Raw genomic sequence first — 24,161 nt, 5'->3', positions numbered from 1 at the left:
CAGGCATATAGTCTTATCCCAGGGATAATTTTTTCCCATCCCCCAAATTTGAAACAAATATTTCAAATTGATGTAGCAGTTTGAGCAGCTTTCTTACACTTGTAAAACAAAATACACAACTTATTAAAATCCATAAAATGTTGCAAATATGTCTAAAATATGGACTGTATCCTTGTTATTTTAACTTTAAATATTTAAAAAGGTTTTATTTATTATTTTAGTTGTGGTGTCACCTAGAAGCCCCAATCAAGTCCCTATTACTGTATTACACATACACACGCACACAGAAAAGACAGCATTCTATTACCATGGCCTTAAATTCAGACTTGAGTAAAATAAACCTATGCTATGTTTTGAAATTGCTGCTTCCCATCAAGAGCAGTTTCAGTCTCAGCCATGTTAAAGGGTCTGCAAAACTCAGAAAAAAACCTCTGTGACCCATCTGTAACTGTTCTTTTGATGTGATGCAGATGCGTATTCTACTTACAGTTACTACTTAGGTGTGTGCACGCCCAGTACACCAGAGCTGGAACTTTGCCTAGCCGTACCCGTAGTGGTGATGCTCACATCCTGCCGCCCTAACCCCTCCCCTGTCCATATAAGGGCAGCATCACCCTGACCCCCTCCTTTCCTTTGCATCAAAAGTCAGAAGTACAGACTCCAAAGCAGAGGGGACGGTGGGTGGGTCGTGGAATCTGCATCACATCTCAAAGGACAACAGTTACAGGCAGGTAACCACTTTCGTTTATTTATTTATTTTAAGTAGATGCAATTGTGTGTTCTACTTAGGTGACTCACAAGCAGTATTCACAGGAGGTGGGGCTTGGAGTTTATTTGTAAGGACTGTAGGATTGCCTTCCCAACGTTTCCGTCTGATCGGGATGCAGCAGGAGTGGCATAGTGGTTTACAAAAGTATGCACAGAGGACCATCTGGCAGCCCTCAAATGTCTAATATAGAAATGCCACCTAGGAAGGCCATCAGCGTTGCCCGGACTCTTTTGGGATGAGCTCACACCCTTTGAGGGGGCACAGCCTGGGCTAATTCATATGCTGCCATGATACAGGAAGTTATCCACCTGGACATAGACTCTGAAGAGACTGCTTGATCCTTCATTCAGCCCGCATATGAGACAAGCAAATGAGATGAGTAATGGAATGACTTGGTCCTAGCTAGATAAAAAGCTAAACGTCACCTGACGTCCAGTGTGTGCAGATGTTGATCTCTGGCGTTGAATGCTGCTTAGGGAAGAACACTAGTAAATACACAGCTTGGTTTGGGTGTTACTGGGAAACCACTTAAGATAAAAACTTGTGGTGTGGCCACAGGGGTATTTTGTCTTTAGCAAATTGTGTGTACTGGGGCTCCACCATAAAAGCTGCAACCCCCTCACTCTCCTTGCAGATGTTATTGCCGCAAGACAGAAAGTTGTTGCTAAGACAGTATTAAGGTCCCACAAAGGCTCTTTTACCTTTGGTGAAAACAAGTGACTCCTGTCAAGAACCTTAATGCCACCAACTTCCCATAGATGAGCAGATAAAATGCCAAAATCGCCATCAGGTGGACTCTCAGTGAACTAAGAACAAGACCAGGAAACTGAAGGTGTAACAAGTACTCCAGGACGTCCTGGAAACAAGCCAGCTTTGGATGAAGTCTCCAGGCTAACACCCATACTAAGAAGCCCGGTAGCTCTGTCACATGGCCAGAAGGTACCAAAGGTACAACGGAGGATGAGGTGGTAGAAGCCATGGCAGCAGCAAACTCTTGAACCAGTGGAGAGTCCGGGTCTGAGAAGCAAAATAGGTCTGATGCTGCCTGGTATGCCACTTGTGCGAAGACAGTCGGCACTAGTGCCGATGTCAGTCCTGGACTCAATGGACACCCCATTGCTGGAACTGGAGCCGACTGTATGGGCTCTGGCTGATCTCGGAGTGGTATCGGGGAGCGGTAGGAAGGACCTGCTCCAGCCCGCATGCTAGAGGGAGTACAGTGCCAGGCAGCACTCCTCTTAGGAGACGAGGATAAGTCTCCCCAAGTCCTAGAATGGTTCTGTTTCTTTGTGTGGGACCTTTTCCCAGGGAAGGGGGAAATGACACCTCTTCCTCTTGAGGGAAATGGCAGAGCCTGAGCATGGAGTGGCATCATTTGCCAGAGCTGAAGGCAACTGCTGATGCGACAAGGGCCTTGGGGCTGAAGTGGGCCTCATGGCCTGCTCCACTAGGCGCTGCTTCAGCCGCCAGTCTCTTGCCGCCTGACTCCTCTTAGCGAATAACCTGCAGATGGAACACTGCTCTTTAGTATGACCCTCACCGAGGCAAAACAAGCACCTCATGTGGGGATCACTGTCGGGATGGCCTCTCCACACATGACAGACAATGCTTGAACCCTGGTGAGGGCATCACACAGGGCAGCCAACTACTCTAAACTTAACCTAAGGTATTACTAACTACTATATACAAGACAATTCTCTCAGGAACTGAGGCTCAAAGCATGAGGTGAGAAACACCACACAGATCATCTATTCTAGCCACGGGAGGTGAGAAGGAACTGAGGAAATTGGGGTGGCACCACCCTTATAAGGCCAGGGGAGGGTCTAGGGCCACAGGGCACGAGTGCTGCCTTAGTAGGTACTGTTAGGCAAAGTACTCTGTTTCCGGTGCACTAGGTGTGCACACGCCTAAGCGGGAAGGAAGAAGAATATATGGCTGCATCTACTCGAAGAAGAACAAGGATATACCAAATTTAAGGATCAGTTTTTACTCACAATATTTTGCTTTTGTACAGCAATGTAATGTTGGGTGGCTATTCAGCACTGAAGGACAAATTCAGACTAGGTTTTGGGAGATACAATGCCAGGAAGTTCACTGGAATTGCACTTGTTTACACCAGGGTAGAATTTCATCCCTAGATCGTAACAGTTCCCTGTTTTAAAATGTTATAATAGTAATAATAGTTAGAGATCTCCAAATTGATTCTCCTGATCCTAGACAGATACTGTTTTATGTACAGTTATATATTATCAGTCCACTGTTATTGTATGCATGAAAGCTGGTCTTTATCATCAGACTGATAGCATTTTTATGAAATAATGCAACTCATTAACTACATTATCTAATAATGTTGCTCAAAGACATGCCAAGGAGATTTATAAAAGGGCAGGGATACTATATCAGTAGAAAAGAAACAAATGCTGAACTTCCAACACCTCCAAGAAGGACATTCTTTGTATAAACACAAGATAGCTTTTGCATCAGATGGATAGCTTCTGAGTTGAAAGAAAAAATAATGAGGCATGTCTAAAAAGCAATACTATAGGCAATAGGCTTCACCTCATTTTGCTAATAATTTCTTGCTACAAATCATATTTACATTTAAAACCAGTGAAATATATTGATTGCCAAAAATAAAAAGGATATTGTCACTATTGTTAATCTATAGAGATGGATCCAACACTAAAAAAAAGTTAAACATTGTTACCAAAAGGTATAGCCTATCATTAATCACAGCTGGATAAGAACTTACAGTGCACTTTCCATATCTGCTATACTTCCTTCCATTTTCTGTCACTATGTAGAGGTAAATAAAGTTGTCATGGGATCCTACTGCAAGTAAGGTGCCATCTACAACAGAAGTTTAAAAAATAGTGTAATAATGTTAACATACTGTTTTTTGAACTGGAATGATTTCATATTTAATACCAATGCATTATTATCAATCATACAATTCTGAATGAGCTAGTACCCAAGAGCATGGAACTAACTATACTGCTTTCCAACTGGTCTCCTATTTTTCCCCTATTTTCATGGTGATTGTGATTACGGGGTAAGTGAGTTTGCTTCCCACTATGTCTTGGATAAACAGGGTTATCATTGGACAGGGAACTAGGCTAGCTAATGAATCCTCAGCTTGCACTGGACTTCTGATAACGGCTGACAACATGCAGTCCTAAAGTTCTCAGTTTTGAGATTCACTGGAGATTATCTCCAAAGAACAGTTTATTTTTTTTTAAATGTAAAGTTATTACACATGAACCAATGCTAATCAAAGGCTAACTTCACAACATCTTCAACAAAGTCACCGTAGCACAGTATTTAAACATTACAAGCTGTTTTCTAATAACAATAAAGGTCCATGGTACTATTAACCATTTCACTGCCTAGGAACATGATCAAACTCCTCTGTAGCACCAATGAATGTGAGTGCTCTGAAATGAAATGCTGTTGTTGGTATATAGGGCAGCAGTAGAGATAAGTTTTGCCCAATTTACCTGACATGTTATGCAACAGCAAACATGAAACAGGCTTGCCACATTTCTCTTCCATCCAGTCAGAAGAGAGGATTCAACTACTGCCCGTTTGTCAGACTCTCATAAGATGACCTTGGGTTTTATTCAGTAAGAGGATACCTTTCCACATAATCTCTACACAAATAATTAATAGCAAATGGCCTTTAGTTTGAGAGAGAGAGACACCTGAATTTAACTGTATTGTTTTTGTACTAATACATTTTAAAACTTAAGTGAATAATAAATACAATAAAAGCTGTTTAAGATCTTAAAACATTCAAAGAATGTTTGGGCACACTTAAAAAGTTACAAATACGTCTTAAAATCAAGCTTTCATTGCTTCATTTACCTTACCTTTACATTCAGTTTAGAGTTACTGAATTCCCCTGAAAGAAATGACGACATCACATCACAACCACCTTATACAATGGGGTGCTGTGTTAGGCAACAGTGATGTTTGCAGAGATAGAACAGTAAATATAAAACTGAATTCCAGTGCAGGCAAAATGCAAATGAAGCTGTAATTGTTAATTTACACATGTATTTTGTTTATGATCTTAAGCAATTTTTTAAAAGCTCTGCAGTTCCCTATTATTGGAGGGTAATTTGATGTGTAACACATTAATAGCTTAACAATTCCAGAGAAGTGCAGGAAAAACACCTATTTTATTGGAATGAAAACATGCAATTACAGTGAAGTGCCCAGAATACACAGGAAGTTTGCCTACCTACTGAGTAGCGCATCACTGAAAGCTGTTCATTACCATCAGTGTGTATTGAAACCAGGTCTCTTGTTTCTGCATCCAAAACAAACCACCTGTTAAGGAAAGAGTTCTAGTGAGTGTTACTTCTACTTAAACAAAACCAAAAAAAGTAAAAGCGCTGCATTCTATCTCACTGCTTATTAGCATGATATCCTTTCAATGTACCGTATTAACTTGTTTTAATTAAACATTTTCTTTTCGGTTTCTAGGTTTACAAAATGATGTATATTCCAGTGACAGATACACAAGCATACCAAAATACCACTGCATATATTTATTCTTGAATACAGAATAGTTATTCGTATATCATGTAATGTAGATGATACACATGCTGGTGAAACTATGATTTGACTACAGCAGGTCTCTGTTAGAGCTCACTATATTTTAGCTTCAATTATCTCACATTTTCACATACTTTCCGAAAAATTCACATTTGGGCCTGAAATTTTCCATCCTTGGTGTCTACCTGCAAATGAATTCTTCTGGAAAGTCTGAACAAAATCTCTGCAGTCATTTTTGAGTCCAAACTTCTTCCTCCCTCCCCCTCCAAAAGAAAAAAGTAAATAAAGCTACAGCTGAAGTTTGAAACTAGTCCTTTTTGCTTATTTAGAAAAAGTGGCTTTGATTTAAAAACTTGAATTGAAACTTGCATGCAGAGTGGAGATGAGTAAGGGGGGGGGCGGAGGAGCATCTGCAGCTACCCATTTGAGGTAGAAAGTGAATTCTGATTTGATATTTTCTGCAATCCTTCATCTTTACTTTCTGTGAATATTTACATTATACATTCAAATAGAAAAATTCACAATTTACCCCATGTAGGTTAACTGTATAAGTTACCTGGCATTCCTTCTGTTCCCAGAAGAGGTGACCTATGTAACTAATTAAATTCAGCACAAATTGAATTTTACTAACATGATTGAATATACACTTCAAAATCCATGACATGTTTGTTAGTTCTGTAAATAGCATAAGTTACAGTGTGATGCGCAAACAGTATCTTCTTTTGTGATATTGCATGTTAAATATTTGAATAATCTGTAGACCAAGATTATTCAGTGGGGCAGTTTAGAAAGAATTATGAGTAATGAATGAATTTGAGACTATTTACTGTAGATAATCTGGTCATCTCCAGTACTGAGCATGCATAGTAGAAAAATGTCATTAAATCTACAGCGCCACACTTAAACACATACACACTGTATGCCAGTGTGAAGCTAGGTAGGTGGTTCAAGGAACTTAGAAGTTTTACTTCAAGATGAACAGGTCTACAGTAAGGAACTTAAATGGCCTGTTAACCAAGGGCTGTCTGTGACTGTAGGCACAGCTCTAAGCAAGGAGGTGGTGCATAAACTGCACTACTCTAGTTGTCTCAGGAGGCTTTGTGATTGAGAGAGGTACCTCTGAATCACAATTCCTCCCTTACTATTTCTTTGTACTGCAAGCAGCAGCCATGACTTCCACACACAGCACAAGTGGCAGAGTCGGCTCTAAAGGCTGAAGATGGAAACCGCAGGCAGCTTAGGCAATATTCTTGTCATATATATATATATATTCTTGTCTATACCATCCAAGTTTCTGATAATATAATTCGAATTAGCAAAACTGCATCCTTTGTTATTAATGTATAGCATAAAACTTCTCCTCGGGCCGCCACTTGGACGTGGTGGAGAAGCTTGTGTATACTTAAAACCCTAGAGAGCGATGCATCTGGAGTCCTGTACTCCTGGTACTGTACTCCTGTACTCCTCACCCATGGCGGTGAGGTCGAAGGCGAGGTACCAAAGTGCAGCCCAGCACAACACAACCCAGTATAAGACCTCAACGGCAGAACAGGTGGATGAAGCAGGCTGTGAGGGCAGATGAAGGCTGCAATGGAGGAGACCTCCCCAGTTGTCTTGGACCTCCTTGACACCGGACACAGGAGCCTATTCCGCCAAGATTTGTGTGGCTGCTGGTGCGCATCAGCTCCCCCACATTAAACTACTCAAACACAGGCTTCTTTCACAGGAAGAACTTTTTCCCTCCCCCTCCCCATAAAAATCCTGAGGCGATGGGCAAATGGCGATGGGGATAGGTGAAGGTCACCAGCAGTCTCTAGTCACAGACCCACATGCAGGCAGTGACCGCAAGATGTTTGTCATGTGCCTCTGGACTGGGTTAGGGGGCATTTTCAGCAGCAGTGGTCATGACTGAGCAGGCCATTTTAGGAACCACTCCGCTCACCCCATGTGGAGAAGGGGCTAGAAAGGTGTCCCAAACACAGGCTATCCCACCATACCTGATTGGATACCTGCGTCCAGAGGGATCACTCCCAATGCAGTGGAAAAGCAAAAATGTTTCTTGTCGCTTGGAATGTTCATACCCTACTAGACGAATCAAAAAGCGAAAGACGCAAACACAGAACAGCAATTGTTGCCCGAGAACTCTTGAGGTACAACACCAACATCGCTGCTCCGTACGAAACAAGACGTACAGATGAAGGCCACTTGAGGGAAGAGGGCAGCGGTTACACTTTCTTCTGGAAAGGAAAACCAGCAAGCGACAGGCGAATACCCGGCGTTGGCTTTGCGATCAAGAGCCTTCTAGTCAACCGCTTGACTGATCTCCCCGTCGACATCAATGAGCACCTTATGACCCTCCGCATCCAATTGGTCAATAAGTCATTTGCCACTATTATCAGTGCGTATGCACCAATACTTGACGCTGAAGAAGAACAGAAAGAATCCTTCTACACTGACCTGGATAAAATTTTTTCATCCATTCCAAAAACAGATAAAATAATCCTCTTAGGGGACTTTAACACAAGAGTTGGCTGAGATTCTAACGTATGGAATAGCACCATTGGGAAGGAAGGAGTGGGTAAGACCAATTCCAATGGCATCTTTCTGCCAATGTGCAGAGCACAACCTTGTGATCACAAATACAATCTTCAGACAAAGCAACAAGTACAAAACAACTTGGCAACACTCCCACGCAAAACAGTGGCACCTTCTAGACCATGTCATTGTAAGAACACAGGATCTAAGATGTCCAAATCACTCATATCATGAGAGAAGACGACAATTGATGGACTGACCACTGCCTGGTGAGGTAAGTCATGTCCATCAGGATTGCACGGAAACATAGAAATCAATCCAAATCATACAGATGGCAATACAACATCCAAAGACTTCAATCCTTAGTGCACCAAGAGAACTTCCAAACACTCCTCAGTGGAAAACTGGCCATATGCACACCTGGAAATGACAACACACGTGTCAAAGAAGACTGGGAAGCCCTAAAACAGACCCTTCATGAGGTTTGTGAGAAATGCATTGGCCTTGCTACCTGCCGCCATCAGGACTGGTTTGACAATAACAACACTGAGATTACAGCCATTTCAAACCAGAAGAGAAAAGCTTTCTGTGACTGGCAAAACCAACCACTATACAGTCAGAAGTACAGCTCTTTCCATCAGCTCAAAGCTGAACTTCAAAGGAGGATCCAAGAAATCAAAAACAAATGGTGGGAGGACAAAGCAAAAGAAATCCAAACATTCGCTGACAGACATGATATGCGGAGCTTTTTTTGTGAGACAAAGACCCTGTACGGACTAAGCTCATGTGGTCTCACACTTCTGAGATCCGAAGATGGTAGTCCCCTTCTTAAAGGTAACGAATCCATCAAAGAGTGCTGGAAGGAAAACTAACAAAAGCTTCTAAATCAAGAATCAACTGTTACTGACGACACCATCGACTCCATCCCTCAAAACCCAATCTGGGAAACTCTTGCCAACCCACCAACACCTGAGGAAGTCTGCAAAGCAATTAAATAAATGAAGAACAATAAAGCACCAGGTCTTGATGGCATACCAGCTGTGGTACTGAGAGTAGGGGGAGAAACAGTAACTAACAAGCTTCACTTGCTGCTCCTCCAAATCTGGTGCACTGAAGAAACCCCTGCTGAGTTACGTAATGCTAACATCGTCACCATTTTCAAAAAGGGAGACAGGGCCGACTGTGGCAACTATCAAGGCATTGCTCTCCTCTCCATCGCTGGGAAGATTCTTGCTATAATCTTACTGAATCGCCTGCTCCCTCTTGCAGAGGAAGTACTTCCAGAGTCCCAGTGTGGCTTCAGACCATCACAAGGCACAAGTGACCTGATTTTCGCAGCCAGGCAGATGCAGGAAGACTGTCAAGAACAACACCAGGAGCTGTATATGGCCTTTATCGATCTGACCAAAGCCTTCAGCTCTATCAACCGTGAGGCTCTGTGGAAAATCATGTCAAAGTTTGGCTGTCCAAGAAAATTTATCACCATTGCAAGACTCCTCCATGACCAGACTGACTGCCTCCATCCTGTGCAGTGGTTCTACCTCTGAGCGCTTTGTCATCCAAACTGGCCTGTGTCCTGCCACCCATCCCTTTCTCCATTTTCTAAGCAGCTATGAAAACATTAACCCAAGACCGTCTACCACAGGGCATTGGAATCCAATATCGGACTGATGGCAACCTCTTCAACCTTTCTCGTCTCCATGCCAGAACTAAAGTAATATCGGCAACAATAAACAAAGTCCAGTACACAGATGATTGTGCTGTAGTTGCACACTCAAAGGAGGATTTACAAACAGCCCTTAATTGCTTCGCGAAAGCTTACAAAAGCCTAGGGCTAATTCTGAACATCAGCAAAACAAAAGTTCTCCACCAGCCAGTCCCTGGTCAATCATCAGACCCAGCAAGGAGGATCTACATCGACAAAGAAGAACTGGACAATGTAGAACACTTTGCCTATCTTGGCAGCCATTTCTCACAGAGGGCAGAATAGATGACGAGATTCAGCACAGAATTCGCTGTGCCAGCCTTGCCTTTGGCAGGCTGTCTCGCCGGGTGTTCAACAATCACAACGTCAGAACGCATACTAGACTTTTAGTTTATAAAGCAGTTGTAATCCCAACTCTCCTCCATGGCTGTGAAACTTGGCTGACCTACAGAAAACACCTGAAAAACCTGGAATACCAGCACCAGCACTTTCTTTGGAAGATCCTCATCATAAAGTGGAGGATCATCACACTAATGTCAGTGTCCTCACAGAGGCCATCTTCAGTGTTGAGGCCCTGATTATCCAGCACCAGCTGAGGTGGAGCAGGCACTGTGTGCACGTGTCTGATATACGCTTACCAAAACAACTGCTGTCCGCCCAACTCACCAAAGGAGGAAGGAAACGGGGAGGCCAAAAGAAACGCTTTAAAGACTCCCTCAAGATAAACATCAAGAGATGTGGCATCGACACCACACACTGGGAGACAGCAGCCCAGGATAGGGATAACTGGTGAAGGCTTGTCAGAGAGGGAACGTCCACTTTTGAAGAAAATTGCCTTGGCCTGGTTGCAGAAAAATGTCAGAAAAGAAAGGAAAGATAACTGTCACGCAGCAATCGTGGCCCTACCCTGTCTTCCAACACCACCTGCAATGTCTGCCAATGAGCCTGTGACTCAAGAATTGGACTCCTCAGTCACCAAAGGACCCATGAAAAATAAAACCTGTGAAAGAGACCATCCTCGACCTCGAGGGATCACTGACAATAGCATAAAAATATAAGATGAGTCATCTTGTTAAGTTAATTTTGAGATAACTTTGACTTCAAATGTCAGAAAATTACAGAAGTGAATCTCACAACTATAACATTGCACTAAAGGTATTTTTTTCATTTAACATAATATACAGTTACATAGACATTACATACTGTATAAATGGGACAAATTCATTCAGAGACATATCTACTCCAACATTTTCATATTGTATATTGTAAAAATTAATACAGGGCATTCCAAAAGAAACTTAAAAGAACTTAAAATAAATTCCAGGATCAACAGTATACACAATTAAATTTGACAGAAGAAGCACCAATTCTATTTTATTAATCCAGAGTCTGAAACCCAGGTATCTCAAAAATGGCTTAGTCCAAATAGCTTAAAATCTATTTGTGATTAGGGGACCACCTGAAAATAACAAAACAGCTCAATATGCCACAGCCTGCTGAATGCTCTGTATATAAGATGGGTGGAACTGGTGGAAAAATGGCTAAAAATGTTTTCATTAGACAGCAATAGAAACCACCCTCAATAATATCACTCTAATATAATGCAAAAAGCCAACTCTGCTTACTTATGAGCTGTACACAGATTTTTCAAGGTAACTGGGTGAATCAGATATTTCAGATTGCTGCTCTGGTACTGAATTTCATTCCCACCCCCTTGCCTGCTCCTGCCACAAGATTAACTCAAAATGCTACTTTCCTACACTTCTGTGACAGCTGAGGTAGGGAAAGGGAAATTTGTTAACGGGGAGGGAGAAAACCGTGCCCTTATCTCCAATGGGAGAGAAATAGCGACTCCTTATAGTAACTCTGCTATATGATACACGCTGATGGAAGGCCACAGGAACATGAGATATACAACTGCAGTCTTCAGTGGGTTGACAATTATCATATTTTCCATGATAAATAAATACATTAGTCTGAAACACTTTGCACTAGATTCCTTGGGGCTGATTCAACATCACATTACTCCAGTTTTTGCTGGTGTTACTCTACCAAAACCAATTGTGAATCAGGCCCCTTCTTTGTTTCAGTCCAGATGGCTGCTACACCTCTTCCTGTGTGAGCAATAAAATGGAAGAGAAAGGCCTCACTTTACACGTGTCTCTCCTACAGGACACTCCTAGCATGTGCACTGCAATGAGAAACCTAATCTAATTGTCTGACACAGAAAGAGAAGATGAGTTCATTTCCTTTTTTAATAAAAAGGAGGCAGGATGCTGAATCATAGGGCAAGAACTGAGTTACAAGAATGAGTCACGGCAAACCTACTTCTTTACTAAGCCAGGCAGGCAGGCAACCTCCTTACTAAACTCTCCCAAGTCCTGAGGGACATGCACCAGATTGCTGGCTCTGAATGCTGGTGAATGGTCTTATTGGGTTATATTAGGGGACAGATGGGTGGTAGTGCTTAGGGAGGTGGCTGCTAGATTCAGGTGGGCAGTGGTGCTGGGATTTGGGAATTAAAAAGTCTTTCTAAACAATGGCCCAGGACCAGTTCTTAGTAAAGCTGATTGATCCTGAAAGCATCTGTATTAGTCCCATCAAAATGTTTTACTACCCTGCCATATCCAAAAACATCAAACCTTGAGGCCTGAGTGCCACCTAGTTAATGTCAATTACTTAAAACTTTAAATACCGTAAAAGCCTCATGGCTTTTCTAGACAAACATCTCGTGTGCGCCGCAAGCTGAGGTATAAATTACTTTGTACGAGACTGCAGTAAACTAAATGTCCACATGGTCCTGCTGCCACACACCATAAGTTCTCTAGTGCACTTTGATTTACTCCTATTTCAAAGTGGGTTATGTCAAATTGCACCACTAGCAACACACATCTACAAAAGTGGTGCACAAAATGTAATTTACTGAAAGCGTAGAGAAAGGAGGCTGCAATGCACATCTTGTGTACCTTTAATACATTCAACTTTATCTGGCACCAGATATACGGTTATGTAACATGCTGCCTAATTCTCTGGAATCTTTTTCTTCTTCAGAGTGAGGTACAATCATGAGGTAAACAGCAGACTAGATTATTAGCACCAAACTGTAATACTAGTCAGTGCAGTATGACAAACTATGAATTTAGGAGGAAAGTGCTGGTCAGACCTAATTTAGTTAGTTCATTGTACTTCCACAAGCTTTAGTCATAGACACACTACCTTAGTTCTCCCAGTCTAGCAGTGAATGTACAGTAATTGCCAGTGAGAGAGTCAGTCTCCATGAAATGTGTTTCCAGTCTACCAAATACAGCTGGGTTCTACTTTAGGACTACAAGTTCTCGGGGGGGGGGGAGGGCGCTCATTTCCAAATGAATGTACGCAGCAAGCAGATGGTAACCAGCCCTGTAAAGTTCTACTGGGCTGTGAAATGCAAGGACTGTCTGCTAAGTGAACTCTTAGACTTCTGATCTGTAGACCAGATTAAAACAGACAAATATTCCTGAGCCATAGACAAAATCGTAGGTCTTTGGCCTTTGCTGATTTTCACCGAGGATTTCTCCCACTTGTTACTGCAGATATCATGCCTAACTTGTTTATGAACTGATTGAAGCACCTTGCACATACTGTGGCATTTTTAATCTCTAGGTCTTGCCCCCAAACACTTGAAAAGAATTTCCTTTCTCCAGATACAAGTTTTTTTCTATGTTGGAAAAGAAAACAAAACAAAATACCGCTCTTGGGAAAAGAAGATGGTGAACAGCTCCACAGCTACAGAATTAAAACTAATTCCACCAGGCGGGGCACCCATGGCACAGTACATGATTGCTGGCAATTTACCTCTGTAGACTCACAGGATTACTGGCGAAATCATGAGTCAACAGAAATAAAGTAAGATACAGAGAATGGGTAGCATTCAAGAATGGACATTATCTTTTGCCATAATGTTTGCATATTTCCATAAAACTATCTGGTTGATGCTGATCTAGTTGATGCAAGATATGCCAATGAATGTCTAGTAATGGGCTATAAAAACTTACTAGTTTTGTCAAGGAACTAGCAAAGAGATAAAGCTTCCTGTAGCTAAACACAGCGGCCAGATCCTCAGCTGGTGCAAATCAATGTAGCTTTGTTGACTTCAGTGAAGCTACACTTATGTACTTCAGCTGAGGATCTGGATCAGTAGGTCTTCTCTGCCTTTTAGTTTTCTCATGAGGTCATTGGTAGCTTTCAAAGATGTCTGGATCATCTAAAGAAAGCTCGATCTGTTTTTTCAGCAGCGCTTTTGAATGGTTAGATCAATAGTGCTCAAAGTGACATGAATAGCAACTTGGCGCTTTATTTCCCCTTGAATAATAATTTTGCCAGCCCTTGAGAAACTATGGAATGGTAGTCTGTACATTACTTAACAATATATTTTTCAGCAGGATTTCCTATCACCAGGATCTGTACTTTTTCAGCTCTGCAGTTGCAGAAAACTGAGGTACCAATGAAAAAATCAATTTTCTACAATCTGATGGACAGAATTATGATTGGACATGAAGAGAGTATTTAAAGTAGCAGGTAACAACACATGCAGCAGGCTACATAGAGACAGCCTGAATGGAGAAAAGATACTGAAATACTGACTGATGGGAAATGAGAAGGGGAAAACCCACCCCAGAAGTCTGACAATATACCATGGTTGATAACAATGCACCATCTCTGACTGAGGAAGGCAAAAGGAGGAGAGGAAGAAAGTTCATATTGTTCTTCAGATATTAGGATGCTAACACCAAGAGGACCAAGTAATGTTATAATGGAAGTGATTTTCTGGAAGACCAGCTCCAGGGAAGGCTACTTTAAAAAAAAAAAAAAATCAGTGAACACCAAACTACACAGCTTGACCATCCACTCTGACTCTTGTTCAAAGTTTAAGGTGGACCTCAAGAATGTCTAAGAGTTGCAATGGCGCTCTCTCTCTCTTTCACAAATATTACTAGTACAGGAGGTTTGCTCTGGCTCGTTCTTTTAACTCAGTTCTTGCCCTGTGATCCGGCCCTTCTGCTCTATTAAATAAACTAAGGAAGAAGTACTGAGTCAATTTAAAGCCATATCAAGAAAGTGATGGTAAAGGTAAGAACACATGGAAGAAGTGGAAACCAAGCAAACTGGAGACGAACTATATCTTTGTCCGGAAATTACAAGAGGTTTCTTTCCTGATTAATGGCCTGATGGAGCTCCCACTGCATTCAGTAAGGATTGGATCAGGATCTTAGAGGGGGTTTCGGAAAGGTATTGAGTGCCCACAGTTCTCAATGAAGTCAATAGGAGTTGTAAATGCTCAGTTCCTCTCAGGACCAAGCCCTAAATACTTAAAATTTTGCTGACGTGACAGCAATCAAGTGAACTACGGCCTGGTCTACACCTAAAACTTAAGTTGACCTAGCTACATTGCTCAGACCTGTGAAAAATGTCATGCCCTGTGCAATGTAGTTAGGTTGACCTAACCCTCACTGTCGATGCAGCTAGGTTAACAGAAGAATTCTTCTGTCAGCTAGCTACTGTTTTTTGAGAGGGTGGATTTTCTACAGCGATGGAAAAACACTTTGTGGCGCTATTGTAACTGTCTACCCGAGAGCTGCCCCACTGTAGCAACTGTACTATAGACATACACTAAATAAAAAAACAGGTCATGTTATTTTACCAGTACGTTGTCTAATCCTGCTCAGACCTGGTCTAAATGACACAGTGGTAAAAACACTGTTGGATGCAAGAGTGTTTTCTCTGAGCTCAAAAATTCCTAGAGAAGACAAGGCCTTTTGGTCTTTTACAGAGGTTGCCTTGAGCCAGAGAGAGTTTGGATTTGCATCTAGAGCCAAATTTCTCCAAAGCTGAGAAATGTCTGAATCCAGAGTTTTGATCAGGACCTCTCTAGCCTTTAGTGATGCAAGGATATTATGATGAAGCTGAACTGAGACACAGGGCTGGACTACCTCACTGTGCTAACTCTCTGTACTGTTACAATAATGTGCAATGCAGCACTCTTTTCTTTGGATAGGTTCAATGCACTAAGCCTCCCTCCTTTCCTAGGGATAGAGGCCTCTGCAGGTCAATATGAAGGGAGTGTATGTGGCTGGGAGGAGGAGAAGGTACTATAATTCACCTGTCTTATGAATTAGTTTAAGGTGATCTGCAAAGGGTAGGAGTGAAAGGAAAAAGGTCTTTGCCCTCTTTTGCTTCTTTAGGATATATAAAGAAGTTTTGAAAGGGTACCTCCCCCCCCCCACTCCAAAAAAAAGAGAGGGTGGATGATTCTGCCTTTTAATTTTTTTAATTTAATTAAAAAAAAAAACTTAGAAATTCAAGTCTTGACTCCTTGGAAGATTCTATGACTACTGGAGAATGAATAAAATTAGGACATCTCAAGAGAGTGAAAGATGAGCAAATGCGGAAGGAAGAGATTTTTTAGGCGGGTTGTTTAATATTTTTTCTTTAGTGACCAATTCATTCCCATGTCTAATTGAAATTAGGGGAAAAGGATGTCTTAGTTTCAACATTTCACCTTTTCAAATAAGGTATGGCAGCTCACAACACCCATCTTCCATGCCTCCCAAAAACTGCTTCTCAATGCTAGGAAATATCAGGCTTGACAATCCAAATATTTCAAAAGTAATTAAAAAAATTGAAAAACCTTTAACCTCTCCCCCACCCTAACCACCACCTTTCAAGATGGCCAGGTTCACACATAAGAAGGAAAGAAAAAAGGGCCTAAAACACAATATTTAAAATTCCTTTACAGGTCACTTTTACACTTCAGGAACATCATCCCCCCTTCCTTTCCCTCATCATAACAAAACCAAAATATATTTACCTTCCCGAGTGTGTTCCTATTGCTACCACTGTTCCACTTGGATGGAAATCAGCACAGTGCCCTGGTTCCTGCAAGAGACAGGTGTAGATATATGACTTAATATCAAATGTATTAATATTCACAACCTCCCTTATATTTAAGCAATGTTAAAAGACAGGACAAGAAAAGTCTCAGTTAAACACATCATTCACAGCTTTGATCATTCAAGTATTATATAAACTCCCACCTTCCCAGTTTCTGTAAGTGTGTACGCTTTGGGGGGAGATGTTTCCACACACACGTCCCCAAGTTAAATTTTCACAGCACTTGACAGTTCACTATTAAAATTAGCCAAGGTGCTAGGTACTACTGAGCTACTTGAACCAATATTTATATTTTGCAGAGGCAGGACACCTTCCAGCTAACCAATTTAATGCTACAGTTTCCCACATTTTGCCGGTTTGTGCAGGACAAGCTACATATGGTTAATTTCAAATGCTTCTGAAAGACATTTTAAGTACTTTCCCTCTGACTGTTATTTTTAAACTCAATGCCATTAGAAGAAAGCTCACGTACATCTAGCAGCCTGGTCCATTCTAGTGTGTGATCCACAGAGTTCCACATACAAACTTGCCTATCTTGAGCACATGTTAACAACAAATCTTTGAAGGGATGTGTTGCCAGACCCCAGAGCTCATCTGTGTGACCCTGAAAAGGAAACACATTATTTGCTTACTATAGTTCCAAGACATAAACCAGTAAACCCCCCACCCCCTGCAAAAAAAGTCTCTTGATTTAGGTCCTGAGAGAAAATACATACCAGAGGAGAAGTTTGAATTTGCAGTAAAAAAAAATATTGTGCTCACCTGTACCTCTACTTGGAAACCATCATTGAACGTTCCCCGCAAAATAAAGTTTCGTGAAGTGCCAACTAAAAACTGATCTGCTTTTCCTTCTGCTACTGCTCTGATTGTCCCGTACTGATCAGGAACCTAGGGAAACAAATTTCTGTAAAGGCAAATCTTAACACGTACCAATTTTCATCTTTGAAGGACACAATTACTATAGTGTATCATGAAACAATAATCAACAGGAGATGCAGTTTCTAATTAAAAAGGAATAATCCAACCTATCTGACATCAGGATATTGACCACATTCAGCAGCTGAGTTCACACAGTCTAATCAGATCACTCCCAAACTTAACTGCAGTTCCACTTCATACACTTATGCATTTTCTCACTAGAAATAATGAAAAGGATCTGCCAGCACACAAGTTTGGGAACACAGAGACCACAACATTTAATGAAACTATTAATGTCTGCTTTAAGGAACAGCACCAAAGAAGCCAGAAAGAGGAGGTGGTTCACTCCACCCTTTCAAAACCTGGAAGTGTGGGAATGTTAGTGGAAGGGACATTAGAGAGATGAGGTGGGTGAGGTAATATCTTTTATTGGACCAACTTCTCTTTGGTGAGAGAGACAAGCTTTCGAGCCACACAGAGCTCTTCATCTGATCTGGGAAATGTACTCAGAGCTCACAGCAAAATACAAGGTGGAATAGATTGTTTAGCACAACACATATTTCAAGTTTCAGAGTAACAGCCGTGTTAGTCTGTATCCGCAAAAAGAAAAGGAGTACTTGTGGTACCTTAGAGACTAACCAATTTATTTGAGCATAAGCTTTCGTGAGCTACAGCTCACTTCATCGGATGCATTCAGTGGAAAATACAGTGGGGAGATTTATATACAAAGAGAACATGAAACAATGGGTGTTACCATACTGTTCCTCAGACGTTCTTGTCAACTGCTGGAAATGGCCTACCTTGATTATCACTACAAAAGGCTTTTTTCCCCCTTGCTCTCCTGCTGGTAATAGCTCACCTTAAGTGATCACTCTCTTGCTACAGTGTGTATGGTAACACCCATTGTTTCATGTTCTCTATGTATATACATCTCCCCACTGTATTTTCCACTGAATGCATCCGATGAAGTGAGCTGTAGCTCATGAAAGCTTATGTTGAAATAAATTGGTTAGTCTCTAAGGTGCCACAAGTACTCCTTTTCTTTTTACATATTTCAAGGGTGCATTCAAGGTCAAGTGGCCATTAACATCTCTCCAATCTGGGGGGAAAAAAGACAAAAAAAGTTGGAGGGGGAGAGGGTTTAAGTTGGTTATAGATTGGTGTAACAAGCCATAGTTCCAGTATCTCTATTTAGTCCATGATTTTTAGTTTCTGGCAATATTATGAATTTAAGGTCCCAGGGTCATCTTTTGAAAGTGCTGTGCAGGTTTTCTTTGAGGATGAGGACCGAGAGGTCAGATATAGAGTGATCACCCACAGGTGATGTGGTGCTTTTGTCTTCCATCATTTTTCTGTGTGAATTCATTCAAGGGAGCATAGCGATTGTCTGATTTCACCCATATAGTTGCTACTGGGGCAATCAGTGCACTGGATGAGGTATACCGCACATGAGAGATATGTGTAGACCATAGATCTTGAAACTTGTGTCATGGGAGGAGGTGTTTGATCATGATAACAGTGGAGATAATGTCTACGGGTTTTGCATCTATTGTTCAGACAGTGTCAGATGCTGCTTTGACTTGGTGTGTGGGGAGCTTACTTCTGACGATGTGCGGAGAGAGGCGGGGGTGGGGGGGTGTTTGAAGGCCAGAAAGGGTTCAGGAAAGATTTTTCAGGATGTGGTCCCCATTGAATATGGATTGTAATTGATTGATGATACCCCGTATGAGGGTCCAGCAGTCACACCTAATGGTATATTTATACAGTATGTGAGAGGTGTAATTCCCAGCTCAGGTAGACATACATGAGCTAGCTCTGCTCAAACAAATGCCTACAAATAGCAGTTTGGCTGAGCTACCCAGGTACATACCAAGGGGGTCAGGCAGGTTTGTACTCAGGCAGCTAGCCCAAACTGCTGCCCGTGCTGCTGCGGCCACACTGCTATTTTTAGGCAGTTTGAGCAGACCTAGTACGTGTACCTTTACCCACATTGGGTATAACACCTGCCAGCTGCTGCGTAGACATAACCTGCGTCTTCACTTGCTGATGGAGCACTGTAAGACAATTGTCTTCCACCAGCTTTCGAAAAGACATATGTCTCAACTGGTGCTCACTACCTGTATGTACTCTACTTAATCTGAAATTTACCCATGAGGCTGCTGTAGGAGCTGTATTTTGCTGGAAGAGACGATATCCCCCTTTCCTCCTGCCTTCCACATCCACCCTGACTGATGTCAAGAATCACTCTAAACCCAGTCTATTTATTCACTCAGGTCAGGCACATGCACAAGGACTTGACCCCAAATAAACGATATATACGTCATTCTGTAAAGATGAGTTTCCCCACTTTCTCACCCAAGAATATATATATACAATCCCCGAAAACACGTAGGTGGGTGCTTAACTTTATGCATGTCGATAGTCCCATTGATCTCACTGTTGTGTGTACAATTAAGTAAAGTTCAGTAACAGTTTGCAGGATCAGTGCCATAATGTGCATTTTGCTTTGATAAATAAAGGCAGTTAACTCAACATGTGGAAAAAGTTAAATGTGAACTGGTACAGCTCAGTAATTTATGCTTTTCATAGAATCATAGAATATCAGGGTTGGAAGGGACCCCTGAAGGTCATCTAGTCCAACCCCCTGCTCGAAGCAGGACCAATTCCCAGTTAAATCATCCCAGCCAGGGCTTTGTCAAGCCTGACCTTAAAAACTTCCAAGGAAGGAGATTCCACCACCTCCCTAGGCAACGCATTCCAGTGTTTCACCACCCTCTTAGTGAAAAAGTTTTTCCTAATATCCAATCTAAACCTCCCCCACTGCAACTTGAGACCATTACTCCTCGTTCTGTCATCTGCTACCATTGAGAACAGTCTAGAGCCATCCTCTTTGGAACCCCCTTTCAGGTAGTTGAAAGCAGTTATCAAATCCCCCCTCAATCTTCTCTTCTGCAGGCTAAACAATCCCAGCTCCCTCAGCCTCTCCTCATAAGTCATGTGTTCTAGACCCCTAATCATTTTTGTTGCCCTTCGCTGGACTCTCTCCAATTTATCCACATCCTTCTTGTAGTGTGGGGCCCAAAACTGGACACAGTACTCCAGATGAGGCCTCACCAATGTCGAATAGAGGGGGACGATCACGTCCCTCGATCTGCTCGCTATGCCCCTACTTATACATCCCAAAATGCCATTGGCCTTCTTGGCAACAAGGGCACACTGCTGACACATATCCAGCTTCTCGTCCACTGTCACCCCAATGTCCTTTTCCGCAGAACTGCTGCCTAGCCATTCGGTCCCTAGTCTGTAGCGGTGCATTGGATTCTTCCGTCCTAAGTGCAGGACCCTGCACTTATCCTTATTGAACCTCATCAGATTTCTTTTGGCCCAATCCTCCAATTTGTCTAGGTCCTTCTGTATCCTATCCCTCCCCTCCAGCGTATCTACCACTCCTCCCAGTTTAGTATCGTCCGCAAATTTGCTGAGAGTGCAATCCACACCATCCTCCAGATCATTTATGAAGATATTGAACAAAACCGGCCCCAGGACCGACCCCTGGGGCACTCCACTTGACACCGGCTGCCAACTAGACATGGAGCCATTGATCACTACCCGATTTTTGCAAATCTTCTCAGCAAATAGGTCTTTATAGTTTAGTTCAGCCCTGACACAGACATGTAAGGCTGATTAATTCTTATTTCACACTTTTTAAATTATTGTGTGCCTATCTATTCATGTACACACATCCCTCTTTAAAAAAAGGTCATCCTTTGGACATTTGTAATACATCTGGCACCTTATGGTCAGATACAGAGACACACAATGCCCACATATACCCAAGAAAGTCAATGGGAGTTGAGAGTGCTCAGCATCTTTGAAAAAAATCAGGGTATTAGTATATAAGTGTCATAACGTTATAAATAAGTTAGGGTTTAATTTAAAAAAAATAACTGTTAGTGTTAAGATCCATTAGAATCTAGCATACTCAAACAAGCTATTTCCAGGAGAGGGAGAAAACATATATTCATTTATTTGTCTAAAAATACATGGTGATAAGAAAGAGGAGTGGTAAAATTTTCAAAACGGCTTTAATGACTTAGGAGCCAGTGACTTAGGAGCCAATGACTTAGGCTCGTAGGTGACGTAGATGCTTTAGAAAATGTTACTGTAGCTCCTGAAGACTTCATGTAGGTAGAGATTATACCAGTGGTGGGCAACCTGAGGCCCGCATGTCCCTGTGGCCGCTTTGCCTGTAGGCGCCACTCTCCACAGCTCCCATTGGCCGGGAACAGAGAATTGCAGCCACTGGGAACTCAGGGGGTGGGGGTGGGGGTGGACGGTAGTGCCTGCGGACGGTCAATGTCAGCAAAATGTCTCGCGGCCTGCAATCAGATTACCCTGATGGGATGCATTTGGCCAGAGGGCCGCAGGTAGCCCACCACTGGATTATACACACAGAATATGATGTTTACATTTTTAAACACTACACACTGAAAATCTGAAAGAAAAATTGTGTCGTTTCTACCAAATGCATCCTTATTTTATTAACTTTTCATGGATGTTCATGAACTCTCAGCAACTACTTTGGCCTATAATAATTTTTATTTACTGTATGTTTAAACTGTATTACACAATGTTGTTCTGTTTTACGATACGTTGTCCTATTCTGAGTGCTCCTTTTCTGTTTAATTATTAATCTGAACAACAGCCATAAAAGTAACATTACTATCACTATGAAAGTTATTTATTCAGGGTACTGGCAAGATTTTTCATCCCAAAATAATTACTATGTATAGCGTATATGGCACATTAGAAAAGGGAATGTGGAGATGATCATCAATATTGCTCAAATTACTGTTTACCAAGTGTAACAGAAATTTCTCTCTCAGTTGGTGTTTACTTATTACACTTATTAATTAGCTTCAAATTAGCTTTTTTCTTTAAAAAAAGATTGTGGGGATTCATTTGCTTAACTGCTACATTTAGTTTCCCAAAATGCTGTGAATTCATCATTGTGATAAGTTGATACTGGTTAAATAGAAAACACAATTCAAAGTATCATTATAAAGAATATGTAAAAGGGATAAACTATTCCTTGTACCTTTGTCACTATAGCGTACCAGTGACAGGCTGTTACAGCTGCTCTAAAATACTACAAAGTGCCATTTTTATTTGAGAGAAGTAATCACAATTTGCTTGGATTTGCTATGTACCAAAATTGTGTACAGATACCATACTTTGAAATGGTAGTAAATAATTTTGATCAAGCAGATCAAGCAGTAACTATGATGTTAAAACAACCTCCTCACACCAATCATTATTTCTTAGGTACAGAATATTCTTGTGTATTCTGTAAGCAATCTATCAAATGTAAAGGGCGTTCGCTATCTGACAGCGTACAGGAAAATGTGATGAGATTACATCTTGGTTACTTTGCTCTTGACCAGAACCATATTTTTCTCTCCAAAGAGGTAATTTTGTTGTGGGGATACTGGAAGATGGGTGGTGCTAAATAACATTTTTGTTGTTAAAGGGATGAGTAAAATCTAGCCAAGAAGGGCTCACAGAAGAAGAAAGTGGAAATTTCTCATCATCCTTTCCTGATTAGTATCTGAACCTCATTTATAGGTAATACAAAGCTACATTGAGGCTTAATAATTTTTTATTTATACAATTTTCTTTAAATGAACTACTGGATTTGTAAATGGAAAACAGCAAAAAATAATGCAAAAAGGTTATGAAATACTGATTTTTTCCTTATGTACAGTATCTTCACTTAAGTATGGGGGAGTGAGGATGGGTGAGGGGATGTGCTTCCTCTCTTACCTCTATTTCCCTTTCAGGGTTCAGATCATGATCCCACAGAATGATTTTTCTGTCTTTCCCACCTCCAGTTAGCAGCATTCCATTCCTCATTTGACACAGTGTGAACACGCTGCCATCGTGAGCTTTGATTTGTCTACTTATTTGATATACACCTACAATCACGAAAAAATATAATGAATGCCACTCATTTTTTTTATCAGTTTGGATTTCACAAAACTTTGCATTTTGGAACAAGAACTACTGTACAATAAGAAATTGTATTGGATGTTTGAGGCTGTTCCAATGAGTATTATAAACAAAAGGTGGTAGTATTTTCTTACAGAAAACTAGAAGATAAAACAAAGATCTGCTCACCTGTATGATTATTTTGTGAGATTGCTACTAAAATTTCTTTGAATTCGCTGCTATCTGAGGGAAAGCATTTCTCAAAAGGGGCAAGAGAAACTTCTAACAATTACTTTTGTGAACTAGGGAGGGAAAGCATTTATCGTGTTATCAGCTGATGTAAAGAATTAAGTTCTTTTGGCAAATGTGACCCTTCAAGAATCCTTGTCTGTAGTCTTATGAGGACCAAAATAAGTGAATCAATTATGGTAAAGTCTCTGGAGCACGACACTCCCACTGGCTCACCTAAAACTCTCTATGTATCAATTATGATCTATTTTGAAATTAAATCAATAGGTGCTCCAAGCGAAGGATCTACCTCCTAAGATCCTGGTGAATGCAGGATGAATAGGACTGGATAGGTAAAAAGGCACAGTGAAAGCAGAAAAGAGGAGAATTCTCAATTTCCAACTGTGTCTGCATTGCCTTCTTCAAACAGAAGAGACTAAGAATTCACCAAAAAATAGTAGTATGATTATTTTATACATTAACTTTAGCAGCTATAGTTCATAACTTTTGAATGTGCAATGTTGTCTA

At 41.3% G+C, this 24,161-nt stretch overlaps 1 protein-coding gene across 4 annotated transcripts in view; it reads right to left on the bottom strand.

The window, feature by feature from the left end:
* The window catches only part of EML4 (EMAP like 4), a 254,826-nt gene that overhangs the window by 20,046 nt on the left and 210,619 nt on the right, over nt 1–24,161 (bottom strand). For all 4 annotated transcript variants that reach the window (XM_077813843.1, XM_077813841.1, XM_077813842.1 and 1 more), the window contains 6 exons: nt 23,241–23,392; nt 17,262–17,387; nt 16,972–17,103; nt 16,417–16,484; nt 5,013–5,101; nt 3,522–3,619 (listed from right to left, as the gene is read on the bottom strand). In XM_077813843.1, coding sequence (XP_077669969.1) covers nt 3,522–3,619; nt 5,013–5,101; nt 16,417–16,484; nt 16,972–17,103; nt 17,262–17,387; nt 23,241–23,392 — 665 coding nt within the window. The remainder of the gene's footprint in view (nt 1–3,521; nt 3,620–5,012; nt 5,102–16,416; nt 16,485–16,971; nt 17,104–17,261; nt 17,388–23,240; nt 23,393–24,161) is intronic.

This window comes from Eretmochelys imbricata, chromosome 3, assembly GCF_965152235.1.
Source record: "Eretmochelys imbricata isolate rEreImb1 chromosome 3, rEreImb1.hap1, whole genome shotgun sequence".
In the NCBI taxonomy this organism is placed as follows: domain Eukaryota; kingdom Metazoa; phylum Chordata; order Testudines; family Cheloniidae; genus Eretmochelys; species Eretmochelys imbricata.
Note: the sequence above shows the minus strand (reverse complement) of the source record. Positions and strands in the feature narration are given on the sequence as shown.